Source organism: Leptinotarsa decemlineata, unplaced genomic scaffold (genome assembly GCF_025532065.1).
Source record: "Leptinotarsa decemlineata unplaced genomic scaffold, Ldec_3_MD MMD2_P_RNA_scaffold_2, whole genome shotgun sequence".
Lineage (NCBI taxonomy): Eukaryota > Metazoa > Arthropoda > Insecta > Coleoptera > Chrysomelidae > Leptinotarsa > Leptinotarsa decemlineata.
Window position 1 is genome coordinate 12,510,801 of NW_027412529.1, and position 21,841 is coordinate 12,532,641.

The window sequence follows — 21,841 nt, forward strand, 5'->3', positions numbered from 1 at the left end:
TTTTCGCATTAGGCAACTGAAACATAGTCGTCGGATTCGCAGATGACACCGCTATCTTTTACAAAGCAGATAACTGGAATTCCTTGAAAATAAAAGTTGAATCAGAATTCTCTCACATAAATTATTGGCTGGATAAGAAACTACTGACGGTGAATATTGACAAAACGCATTACCTACCATTCTGTTGTAATGCAGCTGGAGCACCCCCTTTCGACCAATCAACAATAAAAACTGATACTCCTTTCCACATCTTTCCTGAAAAGAAAATGAAATACTTAGGAATAATTCTAGACACCAATTTGAAATGGGACCTCCATATTGAATATACCGTCAATAAATTGAGGACCATTCTATTCAAATTAAGGAAACTTAAAGAACTCCTACCTCTAAAATATCTCAAAACTTTATACTACTCGCTTGTGAAAAGTCATATCCGCTATGGAATGGTAGTTTGGAGAGGAGCATTAAATAGTCATATTTCTCAAATTGAAATTACGCAAAAGCGTTTTTTCAAATTAATATTCTCTAAAAATGGTAGGTATCCCTCTGATGAATTATACAATGAAACTCGTCTGTTAGACATACGACAGTTGTATTTTTTGTGCTTTAGCACTAAATATCATACAAATAGACATACGGCATCGCTTCCTTTACATCAGTATCACACCCGCCAAAGAGATCAGTATACTACACCCCTAATGGTAAGGGTCGTTTCACAAAGATCATTTACTTACTTTGCGCCTAAACTCCACAACCGAATTCCTGAATATATAAAATCGATCTCAAATATCATTCGCTTCAAAAAAGGGTGGAAAGAGCATATTCTTCAAAGTCAGAGACTTGAACTTCTACGGCTATTTGAGTAGATGGAAAAAAACCATGTACCATTGCTATATTGTCCACCTACAATTCTGTAATACATATGTGTTCATATATGTATGTATATATGTTCTATTGTCTATTGTTTTGTTAATATATATCACATCCATATTCAACAACATCCATATCGATTTCAACATGTTTTTATATATTATTACTAGTACGGGTATTTTACAATTGTGATTTTATACTTAATTGTCAATTCAGTTTTATGTTTGTATGATTTTATATTCAAATAATAGTATATGTCAAAACTGACAACTTTTTATATTTATACTGATATTTGTGATTTTATATTATCTTATGAGTTTTTAATGTCATATATTAAGTAGTTTATTTTCATATGCAAATCCCCTTTATATATAATTCATTCTCATACTCTAATTATTATCAAATATTAATTTTTTTCCTTTGGATCTCCTATTCACCACATACGAGCAACATCTGATGCTTCTGTGGTTTCTACAATGTTCATTTAACTGTATTTATCATTTATTTTTGTGATTTAAATCTGAATGAACATGATTATTATTATTATCATTATTATATATCAGAAAAACACGACGGACTGTGACGGCTCATAGTTCTGATACAACTCAGTACACCTCGAACTTCACTGTGTCAGGACTATTTCATTTTTTGAACGTCGTTTATGTAGAATAAATTTCCTGAGGACGTTTTTCCAAATGGATTTTCCAGTAGTGGCTGTGTTTTGTCTCAAAAAAAATCGCATCTTGGTAAATTCTTACGATTTATGAAAGAGCTCAGAATTCCAAGTATCTGATGGTTTTCTCGTATTCTATCATTTCAATTAAAGAATATCGTTAGAATGGGATCGATATCTTTTTTGATCAAGAGATGATATTCCTCTTGATATTTTTTGTATTTCAATCCCCTTCAGTGAGGCGTTTCGAAATGTTTCCAAACATTCCAGAATATTTTTCGTTATAATCTGGAGTGCTCACGAATACTATCGATTGCTTTGGAATGTTTAAGAATTTCCTAATAGGCAAACATTTTAATCTTTTTGTCTCCAAAAGTATGCGTTTAGGTGAAAACCTATCAATGAGCGGTAGATGGCTACCACAACATATGACTTTCCTCATCCTTACACGATGATTGAATATTCCAGAATTCTCTGGAATTTTTCGGAATTCTATAGAATACTCTCAAGAGTTTCAAACTATTCCAGTACTTTCTCGAAGTATCTCCAAAACTAGGTTTTTTTTCACGAATATGTTGATGTGAGACTATGACAGAAAAAAACACAATTAGGTATGTTCTGCCACCCGAACAAAGCGTCAAGTTACTTGCTTAAGTGTAAAATAGTCGTACCACGTCACTTTTTGAAAACAATGATGACTTGAATTCATGATTTTTTTTCTATTACATCAATGGAATAAAAAAATCTACAAATTTCAGATATCGTCAAAGGGGTAATGAAAAAAAATCAAGGGGATACCCTATTTCGGCCACCACTGAAGAATATCGAATGCGCTGAGTACATCGTCAAATGTATGAAAGCCTGCTGGCACGAAGATCCAGATCAGAGACCAGATATCAGATATGTTAGAGTGAGACTGAAAGAAATGCAGGTATTTATAGTCATATGTTTCTTGTGATGGCATTATATTATCGCGAATCAAGTTTGAATTATAAGAAGTCTGTTTTAATGGTGAAAACCACCATCAGAACCATAAACAATGAGAATTTGGCTTTCGAAAACATAAAGCAATCAAATTCTGATCCGTATTGGAGAATTCTCTGGTTTCTTTTTCTGATCCAAATTGTGATTTTCATATTACATTTCTTTGTTTCATTGTCATTATATGTTGTGTGGCAGTATGTGCCAGCCACAACATTGATTGATTGGTTTTCAAATAATTCACTGATCAATTTTCGTCCGTATTGACATTCTTGTTTCTTGGAACTATGAAACCGAAGAACAATAACAACCGATTGTTTCATTTACAATTTTTCAACACCATTATATTAGCAAAATGATTATAATTTACAGATTATTCAATACTGATTTCGAGTTTCATGAAACAAATTGCTATAAAAAAACGATAACGATGTTGATGCAATTGAGTTGACTTCTGAAAACATTCCAAAAATAACTGAGATCCGGGTTATCCACCAATAAAAAAGTGTTAGCAACATAGAACATGAACCCACATTGGCAAACCCACCAAAAATTGTTTTTTTGAGAAGAGTGTTGAATACCTTATACACCGTTTCCAAAATAAGAATGAACAGCATGGGGATATCGGAAACGGTAAGGATACGGGGTCGACTGAAATAGAGAAAAGAAGTGCATTTATGTGCCCAATAATATGCCATTTAGAAAGTTTTAAATATTCCGAGTAGTTATGGAGATATCCCAGAAAAACCGAAATTTGAGAATTTCGTTTTCATTTTCTCCTAGCTTTATTTTCGGAGGAAATGTAAAACAATTAGCACTTTGCCGTGACCACTTTTCAAGGACTATACGATAACGTGAGCACAATTTTTCTGCGACGTTTCGTCTTTTGGAAAACATTATCAACTTCGTATTTTTATATGGACCGAAACTGAAGTATACCCTGTATACGACTCCATTTATTGTGAATACAGCAACGTTACACACAATATGATTTCATAAGCATTTCTCACGCAAAATGGAAAGAGATTACTCAATCTGCTTTTCTTCAATTTCAGATAGTACGCGCTGGAAAAAATTACACATAATGTTCTGTTGTCATAATAGTACTGTTGTTTGGTAGACTTTTTGACATAATACCGTTCCTACTTTCACATATTGTTACCTACCTAATTTGTGTTGAAATGGGAAAACGGGAGCTTTTCGAATACTGAAAAATTTTATATATTGGCATGTTACATTTTGTGCCAAAAAAATTGTGTACGTGCGTACTTTAATAAGTATCCAGAGAGGCGACAACCTCAAGTAATTTCATTAGTCTTTTTTATTCAAATAACAATTTTATTCATGTAACATTTTAAATCAAATGTCATTTTGAGTAGAACAAATTTTGCGTTTTTGATGTGTCGAACAAATGCATGAATCAATTAAATTCAAACAAATAAATTATCAGTTGAATAAATTGAGGAATGAATATGTTAAGTTCTCGGATTTCCCCTATGTATATAGTTATTAATTAAGCATATATCAAATTGTAGTTCTCTTGTTTGCATCACCCTGTATATATATAGTTGCTCGCGCCGATCGTCAAAGGGACTAGCCAAATATTGCTCTCCGCGATGGACGGACAAAAAAAGGACAGTGATAGTACGAATGAGAAAACGGTGTGCTACAGTGTATCGAGAGATTAAGGTGCCGATTTACGTGTACTCACTCATACCCACAAAGCAATCAACCCCTTACAGTCCACTATTAGCTACTGATTGGGCGGATGCATCCCCTTTACCCGGAAGCTGCAGAGTAAGAGCAGGTAAGGTGAAAACCTCTGACGATTCAATCCGACATTTGGGGATACATATCAAACTCAATCAATTCCGCAACATTTTGGTCTCTTCGATGCGGATGCAATTTTGATATATGCTTTATCATCTCATTCACTCTTGTTCGTGACATTGAAATTCGTTCATATTGACATGTAAATTTAATTATCACCGGCCACTCTCGCTACGTTTTTTATTTTTACCTCTTTTTTGTCCCGCTCTGGGAATAAAAAAGGAATCTCGCAGAATATTTGCGTTCTTTGGTAAATATTCGCAAATTTCATTTATTATCACTTTGAATTACGGTTATCAAAGCATATTTTGATATTTTCTCTTAAAAAAAATAGGTGAAATAGTTTTGACTGAAACAATTTCAAAATCTCGTTTATTCAGACTCTGTCAAGGTCATTTATTGAAATAAAAACACTTTCTCTTAATAGAAGTTGAACATTTATCTTTATTGTTACAAATTGCGATGGCAAATAAAATGAAACAACAGAAGGCTCTCAGGCAAATTTCCATAGATAGGATTTTAGATATATATACTTGCGCTCATAATGCAAGGAGTGATATTACGTATCATACAGCTTTTAAAATTAGGCATGAAAAATTGGAAGATATTTACAATGAATTTAATGAAACTCACTCTGCAGTTATGCAATATCTCGCTCTTCAAGACGATACTACTGCCACGGTTAAAGAAGAGGAGAATAATATAGGAATTGAAACTGATAAAAAATATTATTCAATCAAAACAATTTTTCATGATCTCTTTTCACAAGTTCCTACCTCATCTAATGTAAATATGACTCAGAGTAATGTAAAGCTGCCACGATTAAACCTTCCCCAGTTCAATGGAGACTTGAAAGCTTGGCCTACGTTCTGGGACCTGTATACAAGTATGATACATAATAACAACTCTCTCTCTAAAATTGAAAAGTTTCAGTATCTACTCTTGAGCTTGTCGGGAGAACCACTCTTGATAGCAAAAAATCTTCCGTTAACTGATGATAATTATGATAAAGTCTTCATAAACTTAGAAGAACGTTATCAGAACAAACGCTTACTTGCAATAGTCTATTGGGAACAAATCAATAATGCCCCAAAAATAACCATAGAATCTTCGAAGCCTTTAAGACATATTTTGGATATTTTTTCTGATAATCTGGCCGCTCTTCAAAATCTTGGACTCCCAATAGATCAATGGGATTTTGTACTTTTTCATATTCTCAGCAAAAAAATTGATGCGAATACTCTTAAAAATTTCGAGTTGGTACATGCCTCTACGGAAATACCAAAGTATAAAGATTTGTTCACATTTCTGAACAAGCAGTGTATTGCAAACGATTCCGTTTCTCTTGTGCAATCTAGCAAAAAACATACTGCTCTTGAGCAATCTTCTAAAACCTCTAGTTGCAAAAAATCTAACGGAAATAAATTCAATACTTCTTCATTTTTCACAAATGCAAATGAAACTAATGCATGTTCTCTTTGTAAAGACAGTCATTCAATTTACAAATGTCCAGTATTCTCAGAAAAAACTCCAAAAGAAAGGTATGAAATTTGTAAGAAAAACAAGTGGTGTACCAATTGTTTAGGAAGTAAACATTTTGCCAAAACCTGTACTTCGTCGGCGTGCTGTAGGGTATGTAAAGATAAAAGGCATCACACCTTACTCCATTTCACTGACAATAACCCAAAACCACAAGAATCTATGGAAACTGATACCATCCCCTCCTTGCCTCATGGCGACGTAACTTCTGTTCAACCCTCTACTTCCCAAGTTCTCACAAATTTAGTGCCGCTGACTTCTACCGTTATTTTGTCAACTGCTCTAGTTGATGTTCTCGATGTGCATGGAAAAGCTATCTGTGTACGCATACTCTTAGATTCCGGAAGTCAAGCGTCATTCATAACCGAAGAATGTGCTAAAAGGTTAGCACTACCTCAATCTGAAATTTCTCTCGATATCAATGGTTTATCATATATGCGTTCATCAGCTTCTAGCTCTATATCAGTTTCAATAAGACCTCATCAAAAAGCAAGCCCCACTTTTGATATTAATGCTGTGATTTTGACAAAAATTTGTGCCAACACTCCTATGCGCACCTTTTCTGCAAGATCTCTCTCATACCTTGCTAACCTTAAGTTAGCTGACAATAAGTTCAATATTTCCAGTCAAATAGATATGCTGCTGGGTGCAGATGTATTTTCTATGATTTTGAAACAGGGTAAAGTCTCTGGTAAAATTAACGAGCCCATAGCAGTTGATACCGAGTTTGGATGGATAATAATGGGAAAATATGAGTCAGCCACTCCGTCATCCGTCAATTCCTTTTTGTCCGTTAGTAATTCCCCTATAGAAGAAACGTTGAAAAAATTTTGGGAGATAGAAAATATCCCAGATAAATATCCAATTTCTCCAGATGATGAAAACTGTGAAGTTTTATTCAAGCAAGGTTACTCTAGACTTCCCGGTGGTAGATATGTTGTGCCCTTACCTTTTCGAATGCAAGAACTCTTTTTTGGAGACACGCGCTCTCAAGCATTATCACGTTTCAACTCCTTGGAAAAAAAATTATTGAAAAATCCTTTACTTTACTCCCAATATAGCGAATTCATGAAAGACTACATAACAAATAACTACATGGAGGCAGTGGACCTTCCCAACTCATTTGAAAAAATCTTCTATATTCCACATCATTGTGTTTTCAACCCTAATAGTTCTACCACTAAGTTAAGGGTGGTATTCGATGCCTCGGTGAAATCTCCTGCCGGACCCTCTCTCAATGATACACTTTACATCGGCAGGAAACTCCAAAAAGATATAATGGTAATTCTGTTGAATTTTCGTTTGCACCCCTACGCATTCACTAGCGATTTGAAGCAAATGTTTCTAAGAATATTAGTACAAGAAGATCAACAGGATTATCAGCGTATTCTCTGGAGGTTTTCTCCTCGAGATCAAATTCAAGATTTTAAATTGAAAACTGTAACTTTCGGTGTTTGCTCATCTCCGTTTCTTGCTATAAGAACATTATCCCAGCTTTGTGAGGATGAAGGTAAGGAGTTTCCTAACGCCTGCGCAGTACTTATGCGAGACATGTATGTCGACGATATAATCACGGGTGCAGATTCTCTGAACAATGCCAAGTCTCTACAAGCTGAATTGATTTCGTTGTTAAAGAAAGGTGGGTTCGAATTACGTAAGTGGACGAGCAACCACCCTTCTCTCTTGAACCATCTTCCTCCCAAAGATTGCCAACAATCTACTCTCTCATTTGCAACTCATGACTTTGCTGTAAAAATTCTCGGTTTAAAATGGAATCCCACGTTGGATGTATTTTTGTATGATGTAATTTCTCTCGATAGAGGTTGTTCGAAACGAATAATCTTATCGGAAATTTCTAAAATTTTCGACCCCCTCGGATTTCTAGCCCCATTGTCCTTTTTCGCAAAACATCTCATAAAATATTTATGGATTCTAGGTCTTGAATGGGATCAACTCCCTCCTCCCGAAGTTGTAGAAAGGTGGTCACAATACAAGCAAGAACTCTCTTTATTGTCCGAAATAAAAATTCCTAGGCATATTCCAAAGACTTTCACATACTGTCAACTCCATGGATTCTCAGACAGCTCAGAGAAAGGCTACTCAGGTGTTGTCTATCTACGGCTATCATTCTCTGATGAAACCCATAAGGTATTTCTTATTTGTGCCAAGTCTAAAGTAGCTCCTATGAAATCTCTAAGTATAGCTCGTTTAGAACTCTGTGGGGCAGTATTGTTAGCTGACCTAATTAAATGTGTATCTGAGACCTATGTGAATAACCTCGTTATCGATAGAGTGTTTGCTTGGACTGACTCCATGGTGGCCCTATCATGGATTAAGTCTTCCTCATATAGATGGAAAACTTTTGTATGTAATCGGGTGAGTCATATACAAGAAAATGTTTCCCCGAAAAGTTGGTATTATATTAACACCAAATATAACCCTGCTGATTGTGCATCTCGAGGTCTCTTACCCTCGGAATTACTGAGACACCCTCTGTGGTTCTCTGGTCCCCCTTGGTTGAAAACTTCAGTTGATGAATGGCCTGTCGAACTTTCTCTCACTTTGCCTCCCACAGATTTAGAAAGAAAAGAGATTGTTCTTACGACCTTCATCTCTCTTGAATCCTTAGACACTCTCTTGAAAAAATACTCGTCTCTTGGTAAAATAAAACGCATTGTTGGGTATGTGTTGCGTTTTATCTATAACTCCAAACACCCGCATAATAAGTTGACTGCACCATTCAATCAGTCCGAATTACATAACTCGTTGCTTGTCATGGTGAAAAGAGTTCAACACACGTCTTTCAGTCATGAAATAAATCAGTTAGAAAATAAACTCCCTCTACCTAAGATATTCCGTAAATTGAATCCATTTCTTGGTACAGATGGGCTACTTAGGGTCGGAGGGCGATTGCAACATTCTGGATTGGCATACGAGCACAAATACCCTGCTATTCTTCCCCGATCTCATAGATTGACCGAATTAATAATTGAAGATACCCATAGGGAATATTTTCATCCTGGGCTCCAATCCTTACATTTTTTGTTGTCTCAAAACTTTTGGATTTTATTCCCAAAAAGGGCCATCCGCCACGTACTTTCGAAATGCTTCCGCTGCTTTCGAGTTAATCCTACTCCACTCGAACCTTTCATGGGAAATCTACCGAGTTTCCGTATAAACCAGTTAAAACCCTTTTCATGTGTTGGAGTCGACTTCGGAGGTCCATTTTTCGTCACGCCGTCCAAGGGAAGAGGTATCAAATCCCAGAAGGCTTATATTTGTCTTTTTATATGTGCCACTACTAAAGCTATCCATCTCGAGTTAGTGTCGGATCTGACGACACAAGCATTTCTCGCTGCGCTCCGCAGATTTATCGCTCGACGAGGTAGATGTTCTCGAATATTTTCTGATCACGGAACTAATTTTGTAGGAGCTTCTCGAATTCTCACCGAACTTTTCAAAGAGGCTTGTGATATACAACAAATTACTTGGTCCTTTCAAGCTCCAGCTGCACCTCATTTTAATGGGTTAAGTGAAGCAGGTATTAAGTCAGTAAAGTCACACCTTATTCGCATCATTGGTTCCCAAATTCTCACCTTCGAAGAATTTTATACCCTCTTGACTCAGGTGGAAGCTATACTAAATTCGCGTCCTTTGTATTCGATGAGCTCAGATCCACACGATTTGTCAGTTTTGACTCCCGGTCATTTTTTAACTCAGGAACCTTTAACTGTCTTACCTGACCCTGACCTTTCACACTTACGGCTCAACCAATTGGATCGCTGGCAATTGCTACAAAAATTGCATCAAGACATATGGAAACGATGGCACAACGAATACTTGCATACCCTGCAGCAACGCCAGAAGTGGTTAAATAAAACGAATATTCTTAGCCCGGGAGATCTCGTCATAATAAAGAATGAAAACGTCCCTCCATTGAACTGGAGAATGGGTAAGGTAGTTAAAATATTTCCAGGGCTTGATGGAATAGCCAGAGTGGCTAGTGTCCGTACCGCGCAAGGTCTTTTACAAAGACCACTTGTGAAGTTATGTCTCATACCTTCACAACTTCCCTCTTAACAAAAAAAAAATATTTACTACGCCATATTTTGGTGGGGGGAAATGTTAAGTTCTCGGATTTCCCCTATGTATATAGTTATTAATTAAGCATATATCAAATTGTAGTTCTCTTGTTTGCATCACCCTGTATATATATAGTTGCTCGCGCCGATCGTCAAAGGGACTAGCCAAATATTGCTCTCCGCGATGGACGGACAAAAAAAGGACAGTGATAGTACGAATGAGAAAACGGTGTGCTACAGTGTATCGAGAGATTAAGGTGCCGATTTACGTGTACTCACTCATACCCACAAAGCAATCAACCCCTTACAGTCCACTATTAGCTACTGATTGGGCGGATGCATCCCCTTTACCCGGAAGCTGCAGAGTAAGAGCAGGTAAGGTGAAAACCTCTGACGATTCAATCCGACATTTGGGGATACATATCAAACTCAATCAATTCCGCAACAGAATATTTGTGACAATAAAAAGTAAAACGTCGTTCCATAGCTTTTGATCGCTACACATCCGTCTCCCAAACACCTAAGAAGAAACAATGAAATAAAACACATACAAATGAAATATTTATATCTATTGAGATACAGACATTTTTTTCCAGGCTGGATTGAAACCCAACATTTTTGACAATATGTTAGCTATAATGGAAAAATATGCCTATAATCTAGAAGGATTAGTACAAGAAAGAACTAATCAACTGACTGAAGAGAAGAAGAAAACGGACGCTCTCCTCCATAGAATGTTGCCAAAGTGAGTATATTCAAGTTAAATTTCTACTATATCATAACGGATTATGAATCTGTCCCAAACGAAAATAACAATTCAAAATAATTCTGATATGATGAGGAAAGTTGCTACATTTTTCAGTGTATCCATTGATCTTTCACATCTGAAGTCAATCCCAATGAATCATTCGTATGATTTGGTAGTCTTGTAGGTTCGAGAAAGATAAAACTGATATTTGTTCGACATGAAATGAATACATATATATATATATATATATATATATATATATATATATATATATATATATATATATATATATATATATATATATTGAGGAATGGATTATGAACTTATCAGCAGTTTTTGCAGGGCCACCAAAATACATGGTGGTGTAGCCATTTACCTAAATAACAGTGATGACTCAGTCCTAAAACACTCTTGACTTGAAAGACTGAACAAGACTGAATTTACTGCAATCTACCTGATATTTGTTCGACATGAAATAAATATATATATATATATATATATATATATATATATATATATATATATTCAGGATTATAAACTGATCAGCAGTTTTTGCAGGGCCACCAAAATATATGGTGGTTTAGCCATTTACCTAAATAACAGTGATGACTCAGTCCTAAAACACTCTTGACTTGAAAGACTTATTGACTCTTATTTACTTGAAAGACTGAACAAGACTGTTCAATGCAATCTACCTAGCTCAGTTGAAAACAGCTGTCCTACTTGTTTATAGATCAAGTTTGGGCGATATCGATGTATTTTTTACGAATTTTGAAATTGTTCTACACTAGCTCACAAATAAATATGATAAAATATTAATTTTAGAAGACTTCAATATAAACTTCAAAATTGAATCCGAAGTCCTTTTGAACTTTACTTGCCTGTCAACTTCATTTGGTTTATCAGTCACTATTAGAGAAGATACCAGAGTAACGGCTACTTGCCGTTACTCTGGTATATAATATAAACATTACAATATAATTACAAACATTACTGATGAATTGCTTACCACGGGTGTCAATGTACCCTATTTATCTGACCATAGAGACCAGTTTGCCAAAATCAATCTTATAAATAAACCACATGGAAATTATTATGGATACAAAAGACATATATCACCTAACGGTATAACTAGGCTTAAAAATTACTTATGTGATATTAATTGGCAAATATTTTTCAGCAACCAAACTGATCCAAATTTTTTAGCTAATTTCTTTGTCAACAATTATAACACTCTCACATTAAAATTTTTTCCTCTATAAAAATTTAAACGAAAAGCGAACAAATCACTGGCTCAGTGGTTTTCAGATGATCTGAGATTGTTAAGAAATAATATGCACAGCCTCAAACAAATAGCAGACAAAACCAAGACCCCAAATGGTTTCATGGCGTACAAACAGGTCAAGAACGAATATGGTAATAAACTGATATCCGCTAAAAAAATAGCGTATGATGAATACATTTCTTCGTCCAATAATAAATCTAAAGCTTACTGGAGAATAATAAATTTCGAGAGAAATAAATGCGATTTAAAACCAACAATCGAACTATCATCTGATGAGATGAACAACTTTTTCAGCACCATTGCCGATAATATCATTAATTCTCTCTCGTATGTTGCAAACGAGGTGCTTTTGAGTTTTAAAAAATTTTCTGCTCCGTGTAAGTCATTTTTCTTCCGACCCGTGCATGAGATAAAAGTTTTGGAAGCGATTAATTCACTAAAGGACTCCAAATGTTCAGATACCCATGAACTCAATAGTCGAATACTAAAGGAAACCTCCATAATAATCCAACAACCTCTTACTATACTGATCAATTTAATCTTATGTACTAGTATATTTCCAGATATCTTCCAGATAGTGTTCTAAAGTAGTGCCCATTTTTAAAAAAGGTGATGAAAAAGCCATTGATAGCTACAGACCAATAAGTATTATTTCGAAATTCAGTAAAGTGGTTGAAATTATAATTAAAATTCAGCTCTATGCCTACTTTGACAATAATAAATTTTTCAGCTACTCACAATATGATTTCAGAAAGTCGCGCTCAACAATAGATGCAGTGTTCGACGTCGTGTTTGGCATGATTGAGGAACTTGAGCAGGGCAATCACTCTGCGTTGATGCTTTGTAACCTGTCGAAAGCATTCGACTGCGTCTCACATGAAATTCTATTGGAAAAATTAAACTATTACGGAGTAGAGTTATTCCGCTTCACATAATAAGAACCTATCTTACTAATCGTCAACAAGCAGTAATGTTCAACGGTACCTTATCAAACTATCAAGCGTAGCGTTCCACAAGGGTCTGTTTTGGGCCCGCTCTTATTTTTCATTTATGTGAATGACTTGTGCAAACATATGATACCGTTCAAATCGGTTCTCTTTGTGGACGACACCACTTTCATTCTGTCGGATAAAAATAATGATATGTTACAGTCTCATCTCGACGGGGTATCTAATAGTGCTAATCAGTGGTTCCTATCTAATAAGCTAAAACTGAATTGTCAGAAATCACAATACATCTAGATTTCTGCTAATAATCAAATTATCTCTAACTGTAAAACTAGTAAAGTCAAATTACTGGGCATTACATTAGATAGATCAACTGCACATATATCCCAACTGAAGGAAAAAGTCTCGGGTTCACTATTTGTTCTTCGCCAATTGAAGTACTTCACTAGTGCAAATATATTAAAAAACTCATATTTTTCACTGTTTCGCTGTCATATAAGTTATGGTGTACAACTTCGGGGAAAGGCATGACATTCCATCCAAATATTTAGGATGCAAAAGATGGCATTTAGAGTCCTGGCTAATATTGGATACAGGAATCACTGTCAAGAATATTTCAAAAAACTCAGAATTATGCCATTGCCAACTTTATTTCTTTATTGCGTTTTGATTGAAATCCAAGAAGAAACCATCCTTTCCAAAACAATGTCATATCAACGAACATAACACACGAAACGCTCACTACATTAGAATAAATCGCGAAAAAATTCCATAAATTACTCTCTGTACAATATTTTTCCCAAGATTTCAAAAAACTCATTCTAAACACATACAAGAGAAAATTGAAAAATTATTTGTTGAGGCATTGCTTCTATTCTGTCGATGACTTCAGAACACTTTTTTACAGTAACATACAAGTCACTACTTCTTTTTAATTTTCAAAGTTTTTACATATGTGATTGTTGTGTAAATTTTAACTTGTAAATGTTATGTAAATTTTAACTTGTGAATTTTAAATGTGAAGACATAAATGACTTGCTACAAACATATTGTTTTATGTAACGTTGTGAAATAAATATTATTATTGTTATGTTGTGCACTCAGAACCAGAAATTCTAGTGTGTACCTAGAAAAGCTTACAGAATCGTGAATGCAAATCCTTTCCGGTAATTTCTAAATTGAGATATCAACAAAAAAATGTGTTTTGATTGATTGATTCGGCCGTTACTTGATGAAGATACATAGTAATTTCAAAAACTACACCTCAACGATTTAATCTCCACAAACTCTATTTGCAAAATAATTTTGAGTACAAACCACTTGAAAAAGCTAATGTCTTAGCAAAAAATATTGTGATATATTTTTCAAATAAAGTTTGTGGATATCAAATTGTTGAGGTGCAGTTTTTGAAAAAAATGTGGATGTAAATAGTCTCTCCCTCTCAACTTTCTAACCCGGCAAGATATCATAGTCAAACAAAATTGTTGTAAAAAGAAATAATTTTCTTTTGAAAAAAAAAGACCTTGCGACAATTTATATGGAATTATATGATGGACGTAGTCATAACAACGAAGTAGAAGATAATGAAAAATGAGAAATAAAACTTCCTATTTATTTTATCACTTGTATTTGTAATTAATGTTACTACATTATCGTCATACAAAGACATTTTCAATCTAATACAATAAACTGGAAATAATGGGTAATGTTAGCCCTTATATTTCTAAATACCACTGTAGAGGTACCACTGCAGAGGTACTCAACCTAATTGAGTACCCGACTTTTGTTTACCTGTGACAATGTGGATACGCTAATTTGAAAACCGGTTAGTAAACTAGATCGATTTGATCATTCAGCAGGTTACATCCGCAATGCTTAGGTTGATGAACTTCCAAGGCTTTTAAATAATTGAGTTCCCAACCCTTGTGCGAAATTTTCGTATAATTTAGATTCGGGAACTTGTGGTTGCATTTCAAGAAATTATCCCACACAAGCATTATTACAATCCGGACACTTAAGTTTATAAACTCCGGATATCTCCATCTTGTCCACTTCATCTTTGGCATCAGAAATTAAATTAGATAACCTAGCATGTGGTCTGAATGCCACGTCCACATTGTTTTTTCAGAAAAAAAAGCCCAATTGTCTCTGTTCTTTCACTATAATATGTTAGAGTTAGTAATTTTTTTATTTCTGATTATTTGGGATGTAATGATCTGCACGTAAAACCAAATATTATGTATAATTATTTAATTTCCCTATCTGTATTGTCAGCAGTGAAGTTTAACGAATAGAAAGTAATTTAGAGCCATCTATTTGCATTATCAAATCGTAAAGAATTAGGGATAATAAAAACTATATAATAAAAATGAGAGAAAATGATCTTGTTCCCACTAAAGCTGATAAATCGAAAATCATAGTTATATTTGAACGAGAAACAAATATCCACAAAATTTAATCAATCATTCATAATGAAAATCTTACCGTCATCGCAAGAAATACACAAGAAGAAATAGTCGAAATGAAATAAAAAAATTCTTCTAGATACGAAACTAATTTTCACTGAATTAGAGAATCGCCTGATAAAATCACATAAAGAAGATAACCCAATAACAATGGTAGTTTCCTATGTAAACAGTTCAGTAAGAGAACTAGAAATACGTCACAAGAAGTTGTTCAAAAATATTACCAATTTCGTCCCACGTCACAACATTGAAAATTCACCGAAATTATTGGAAAAATGAATAACCAAACCACTCCACATAATTCAATTTTAGTGTCATTCGATGTGAAGAGTAGGTTCTTCAACATACCGTTCAACGATGTAAGGTTTTCATTTTAGATATATTAGATCAATCCAAAGTAGACCATATCACTTCTTTTGAAATCTCGATAGCAGAATTACTTACAGTTCAACAACAAATTTTATAAACGAAATTCAGGTTTACGAATGGGCTCACCCCTTAGTCCACTTTTAGTACACATATTCTTGAACAGCTTGCAATATAAATTTCCAAGAACAGGAAACGATTGCACTTCATTTTGAGGTCGTTATTATTCATCTTATACATGAAGAATTCAACTAACCTAGGAACTGAAGGTAGACGACCATAGATAACGACTTGTATCCGCTGACTGGGCTCTGGAGCAGTTGGCAACTGACCCTAATTTTCATCAAATAACCATATTTAGCGATGAGGTCAATTTCTATAAATGGGTACGTGAACAAACGAAATTATTGAACTTGGGATGATACTAATCCACACGAGATCCAAGAGCGTCCATTGTATCCAGAAAAAGTCACTATTCAGTGTGAATATTTCTTTGAGAACGACGTTGGCCAGGCTATCAGTGTCTACTATAGGTTGATGAGTACCAACTCCTTCTGATCTGAATTGGATGAGCTAGATACCAACGACATGTAGTTTCAACAGGAAGGCGCTACCAGTCACACAGCTCATATCATAGTGAATATTCTGCACGAGAGATTCAAGGGCATAGCGATCTCACGTGGAGGTGACGTTAACTGGCCACCGAATTTGTGGGATTTGACCCCGTTAGACTTTTTCTTGTGGCCACGGCTTTCTCCACCCAGAGAAGCCGTGGCGGACATTTGAAGGATGTTATATTACACACATAATGGAATCAATAGGTCTTTCAAACGAATAAAAATTTTTTATAACTTAGAGTCTATATGTTTCATTTCAATTTTGAAATAGAAAACTTTCCAATCCAGGGTTTCTTTCTTTTATGTCTGCATACTGTAAATCTATGCAAAGGAGGATACTGCAAGCAGCTTAATGGGATCGGAATCTGTCATTGGCATCACTTTAGGCTTTACCAAATAAAGATTAAACACCAGGAAGACAAGAAGATTTATGGACTTCTAGCAGAATCTTTCAGCACTGGCTCACTTCAAGGCGTTTATTCCCAGTAGGGATGAACTACGATGTCTAACAGGCCTACTTACAGGTCACTGTCATTTGAAGCATCATATGCAGACACTTGGACTGTCGAAAGACAGTTTGTGTATGTGTATGTTTGGAAAATGATGAAACAGAAGACCATAAACTTTGTGCCTGCCCCGCTGGGGACCGAATCAGGTTCTTAGAGTTGGGCAGATCCGTACTGTCACCATCTGACCTGAAAGACCACTCACTATACAAACTAATCGGCTTCGTTTAGGAGCTGGATTTATTTGGTCGAGTGTGAATAAACCCTTGCGGGTTGCGGTGAAGGAACGAATAGACTCACTCACTTTGGACCTAACCAAATCTAACCGTAAATCCACTCTTACATACTAAATCTGGACTTCCTTGTGCGAAGTGATGAATGAGAGATTGCCAAATCTACATTTTCCATACGACAACTAAGTGTCCACCCACCGGAAGTAACTGCTTGATTACATAGTTGCTAATCAATACTTTCAATAAATTTGTGAATTATCACTGAAGAATTTCATATATGTGATGGAATCGGACAAAATTTGAAGATAATCCATAACGTTTTGTAAAAATACTTCAATGTGAGGTTTTCTCTAAACAGTTTTTTAAAAACACAACACGGGTTTCACTATTCAATATCTTCTTCAAGCGTCTTATTCAACAGTATATTACACATCACACTCTCCATCGTATAACTTTCACTAACCTTTCCAATATCGGAAAGTGTTATTTACGAGGTGAGTTCTTGAACCTTGATTTCACATATGATAGTATATGTGAAATCTAAACCTGAACTAATGGCAAGATTATTTCATTAAGAAACTCGAGTTTCAAGCATTTCCTGAATTAAGTGCCGGAAACTCGGATTCCATTAGTTGGTGAGACTCGTTCATGTCTATCAATGAAGGACGCCTTATTGGGTGAAAAATGTATTTCAAGATGAAAAAATCCCATTACTGAAAATCAATATGAAATAGAAAAATACAACATGTGGGAGAAAAGAGTTTGAATTAAATAAATTTTGTGTCATGAGTATAATAATATAATGAAATTGAGTTGTTCTCTCTTCCAGTTATTTCTGATATTGATGTGTATTTGATTAAAAAAGTTCTGTAAATTTTAAAAAAGTTCAGGGTTTTTGTGACTAATGAACTTCTAACACAACACAATTTTCTATCTACAGCATTCAACAAATACAAAGTTGGGGTACTTTTTCATGATAAATTATCGAATTGAAATATACCCATAGTGATCGTGGCTTTCTGAAACTATAGAAGGTGATCAGGAAAAGTCCAAATTCGTTATATGCAGAGATATTAAACACGCATAGGGCAGGTGGCTATATCAATGAATATATTTATATCACATCCTCGTCGCCAATGTTCTATATGAATATTAATGTGAATATTCACATAGAATATAAATAATAAACTGCACTGATTTGAGTGTGATTTATTAATAACCTTGAACATGATTGGTCTAAAAGTCGACCGTGATGGGTTGGCAATCAAGATAAAAACATATAAATATAGTTTTAAAAACTTTAAAAAACACGATTTTGAAGAATCTCGGACTAAAGAGTTAAAAATATTTTTTTCAATAAGCCTCAAACAATAACAAACGAAAAATACTAGTATTATTGTGAAAAAAACGACGGCCGCTTGATATACAAAAAATATGGCACAAAGCGCCCACGCTTTTTTCACAATAATACTAGTATTTTATGTTCGTTATTGTTTCAAGCTTATTCAAAAAAATTATTAACTTTTCACTTCGATGTTCCTCAAAAGCGTGTTTTTTAGTTTTTTATACTATATTGATTTTTCATTTTTTAGTTTGGTATGCTATACAAGCGTGTTTTTTAGTCTTCTTGAACTATATTTATTTTATCTCAACTTTGGGAACAATCAGCCGTATATTGTTTAGAAAAAGACCATTGATATTTTCCGATTCCGGAGAGGGAGGCTGAAAATCAGCTACCAAGCCGATGGGCAGCAGGCGCGCAAAGGAGGGTTACAAATAAGGCAGCAGGTACGCGTGTTAATAATAGCGCCATCTGCCCACGAATAGATCAAGCAATACTGTCGATAATTCTGTCAAAGACAGATCCCGATATAAAATTAAATGAAAAGGAGAGTTACAAACAAACAAACATACATACATACAGGTGAAGCTAATATAAAGCGTGTAATAAAAAGAGAGCTGGTTTTTATACCAATATATGGATTTCCGATACGGGGTGAAACAAATAAAGATATATAACAGAATTAAATTTTGTATCATTCGATGATCAGCCACTAGCAACAGGGGTGTTGAAAATTAATTTACGAAACTCATGAAAATCACTGAAAGTACGAAGTGGGTCAAATCGGACACTTTTGAAGGACAACTCCTGTTTTCAAACTAGATAGATGAAAACTGATGGCTGAGATCAAATTTTATGACAAAACCAATGATGAAAACCATATCCATCATCCTTTTTGAGTTACAGCATATTCTTGGAAAATGTGCATTTTGTAAAGTTGCTGTAACTTTTTTCCTGTCAAATATTTTTTGTTTCTATGTGAACATTTCCAAAGGACTTTCTAACGTGAAATTCAATGGTGTGAGAAACTTATTTTTCCAAATGAAATATCAATAGTTATTGATGGAAAACAATGTTTTTAATGAGACATTCTGTATATTCCTGCATTTTTAATAGAGTTTCAAATACCCTTCTCAAAAATGAAGCTAGAGAGGTCTTTGAAATTCAAAGCTTTTAGGTTTTTTCATGTTCACACACTTTGATCGAGTAGGCTTTGGACGATGCGATAAAACAGAAGAAATTATTCAGTAGTATCTATAAAATTTTGAGAAAGCTTTCCACAGCTGTAATTAGATTGCGTGATTTCAATAAAACTGATAACAATTTATACTATATTAACTACTAATAAATGAAATGTCAACAATAATAAAAATAATGATAATAAAGAACAAACAATGAAATATATTTCTTCAGAAAAAGTGTTCGAAATGTCAACCAGCTTCTTGTACCTATTCTGAACGTTTTTTGCCGAATTAATTAGTTAAATAGGAGTTAGAAAAGCAGAACTTTGCATCACTGCCGCTTCCAATTCACATCTGAAATTGGCTGGCAATTTGAAAATAAGATCTTTCAACCTCTCTTAGAGGTGAAAGTTCATAGGCATTAGGTCCAGTGACCTGGCCGGCAAACGGTTAGGTCCTTGGTTGGCTATCCAAATATAACCAAAATTTACAACCAAAAATTGGTGACAATAGCAGTATTGTGAGACGAAGACCCGTCTTTTTGAATATATTTTTGTGAGCTCCATCAATAGCAATTCATCGACAAGGGAGTTTATTATTTTGCCTTAAAATTTATAAATACCTCTGAGATGTGGGAGTGTCATTATAAATGAACTGGCCGATAATTTTACCCCTGAAAACACCTGCCCACACATTAAAGCCAAATTTTCCTTGACTTCTCTGATCCACAATAGAATGAGAATTTTGTTGTGCCCAAGTATAAGAATTAAAGAAGTTGAAAATGCCAGAACTGCTCACATAAGCTCCATCTGTCCAAATACAAATTACGAAAAATCACGCACTTGGCTACAACTTTTCAGAAATCACTGGCAAAAAGCCACGGGGCGTTCAAAATCTACTGGTCTGAGTTGATAAACTTTTCTGGTCCTGTATGGCTTGAATTTGTGTTTTCTCAAAATTCTCCTAACGTTAGTTCTTGATAGGCCTGTTGATATTTTCAAATTTCGCGTTGATGTTTTGGGATTATTTTCAACAGCTTTTAAAACGACTATTTCTTCCAACTTCTTATCCCTATTTGATTCATATAATTCTGTTTTTTTTCCAAATTCACCACTATCAATTAGGATGTGTTGCAATCTTGCGAAAATGTTTCTGGAAGATTGTCTTCTCTGTGGATACCTTTCGTGATACAAATTGCTTGCTGCTTCTGCATTTTCCCCGGTTTGCATAAAACAGACTATCATATTCCATTTTTCATACTTCATTGCGAATGTGTTTGAAAATTGAACGAAAATCACTAATTGAAGAGAGTCTTTGCTGCTCAAATCAAAGTTTGACAGCTACCAGTGAAGATTCGCATTCAGTTTTATGACAAAATGTGCGTTCCAAAGTCTACATGAAAAAACCTAGAAGCTCAGTATTTCAAAGACGACTCTAGCAGAACATCAGGTGTGCTACATTTTTGGAAAGTTAATTTTAAACTCTATTGAAATATGCAGAAACATACAGGATGTCTCATTGCAAATGAATAGTTTTCCATGAAGAACTATTGGTATCTCATTTGGAAAAATAGGTTTTTTATACCATTGAATTCTCCGTAAGAAGTGATTTGGAAATATTTTCATAGAAACAAGAACTTTTCGAAAATGCACATTTTTGAAAAACATGCTGTAGCTCATGTTCATCATAAATTTTGACCGTAGTCATCAGTTTCCATCTATCTAATTTGCAAACCGAAGTTTTTCTTTGAAAGTTTCCAATTTGGCCCACTCTGTATAAACAAAAGAAGACTGAAATCGGTGAACGAAAAGACTGAACATTGATTCACATGATTTGGAAAATATATTTTTCGGTGATTTTTTGAATCTGATAAGTTTTTTCTTTTTTATGTATTCACGTAAATTATAGGAAAAAATAAGTGTAATTTTTAATGTATTTACGTAAATTATATAAAATAAATGAGTGTCTCTCATGTTTTAGGTTACTCTCCCACAATCTAAAAATGAAATGAATCTATATCGACAGAGAATATGTTCAAGTGTAGTGAACACCCAAAATTTTTCGAATCAAGAAATGTTGAAAACTCAATGAACATCAGAAAAACATTGATTTATTCAAGAGAATGAAATTGAAATTGGGTATTCGTTTTTTATCCCTACTAGTTAATCTGAGGGTT

General features: G+C 34.6%; 2 protein-coding genes across 2 annotated transcripts in view; one reads left to right on the plus strand and one right to left on the minus strand.

Annotated features, from left to right (window-relative positions):
* Gyc32E (Guanylyl cyclase at 32E) overlaps positions 1-21,841 on the plus strand; it is a 211,426-nt gene that overhangs the window by 157,104 nt on the left and 32,481 nt on the right. The window contains exons 15-16 of the mRNA XM_074183625.1: positions 2,302-2,474; positions 10,572-10,720. Of these exons, the coding sequence (XP_074039726.1) occupies positions 2,302-2,474; positions 10,572-10,720 (322 nt within the window). The remainder of the gene's footprint in view (positions 1-2,301; positions 2,475-10,571; positions 10,721-21,841) is intronic.
* LOC141485938 (uncharacterized) overlaps positions 1-21,841 on the minus strand; it is a 171,191-nt gene that overhangs the window by 117,518 nt on the left and 31,832 nt on the right. The gene's annotated exons all lie outside the window — the stretch shown is intronic.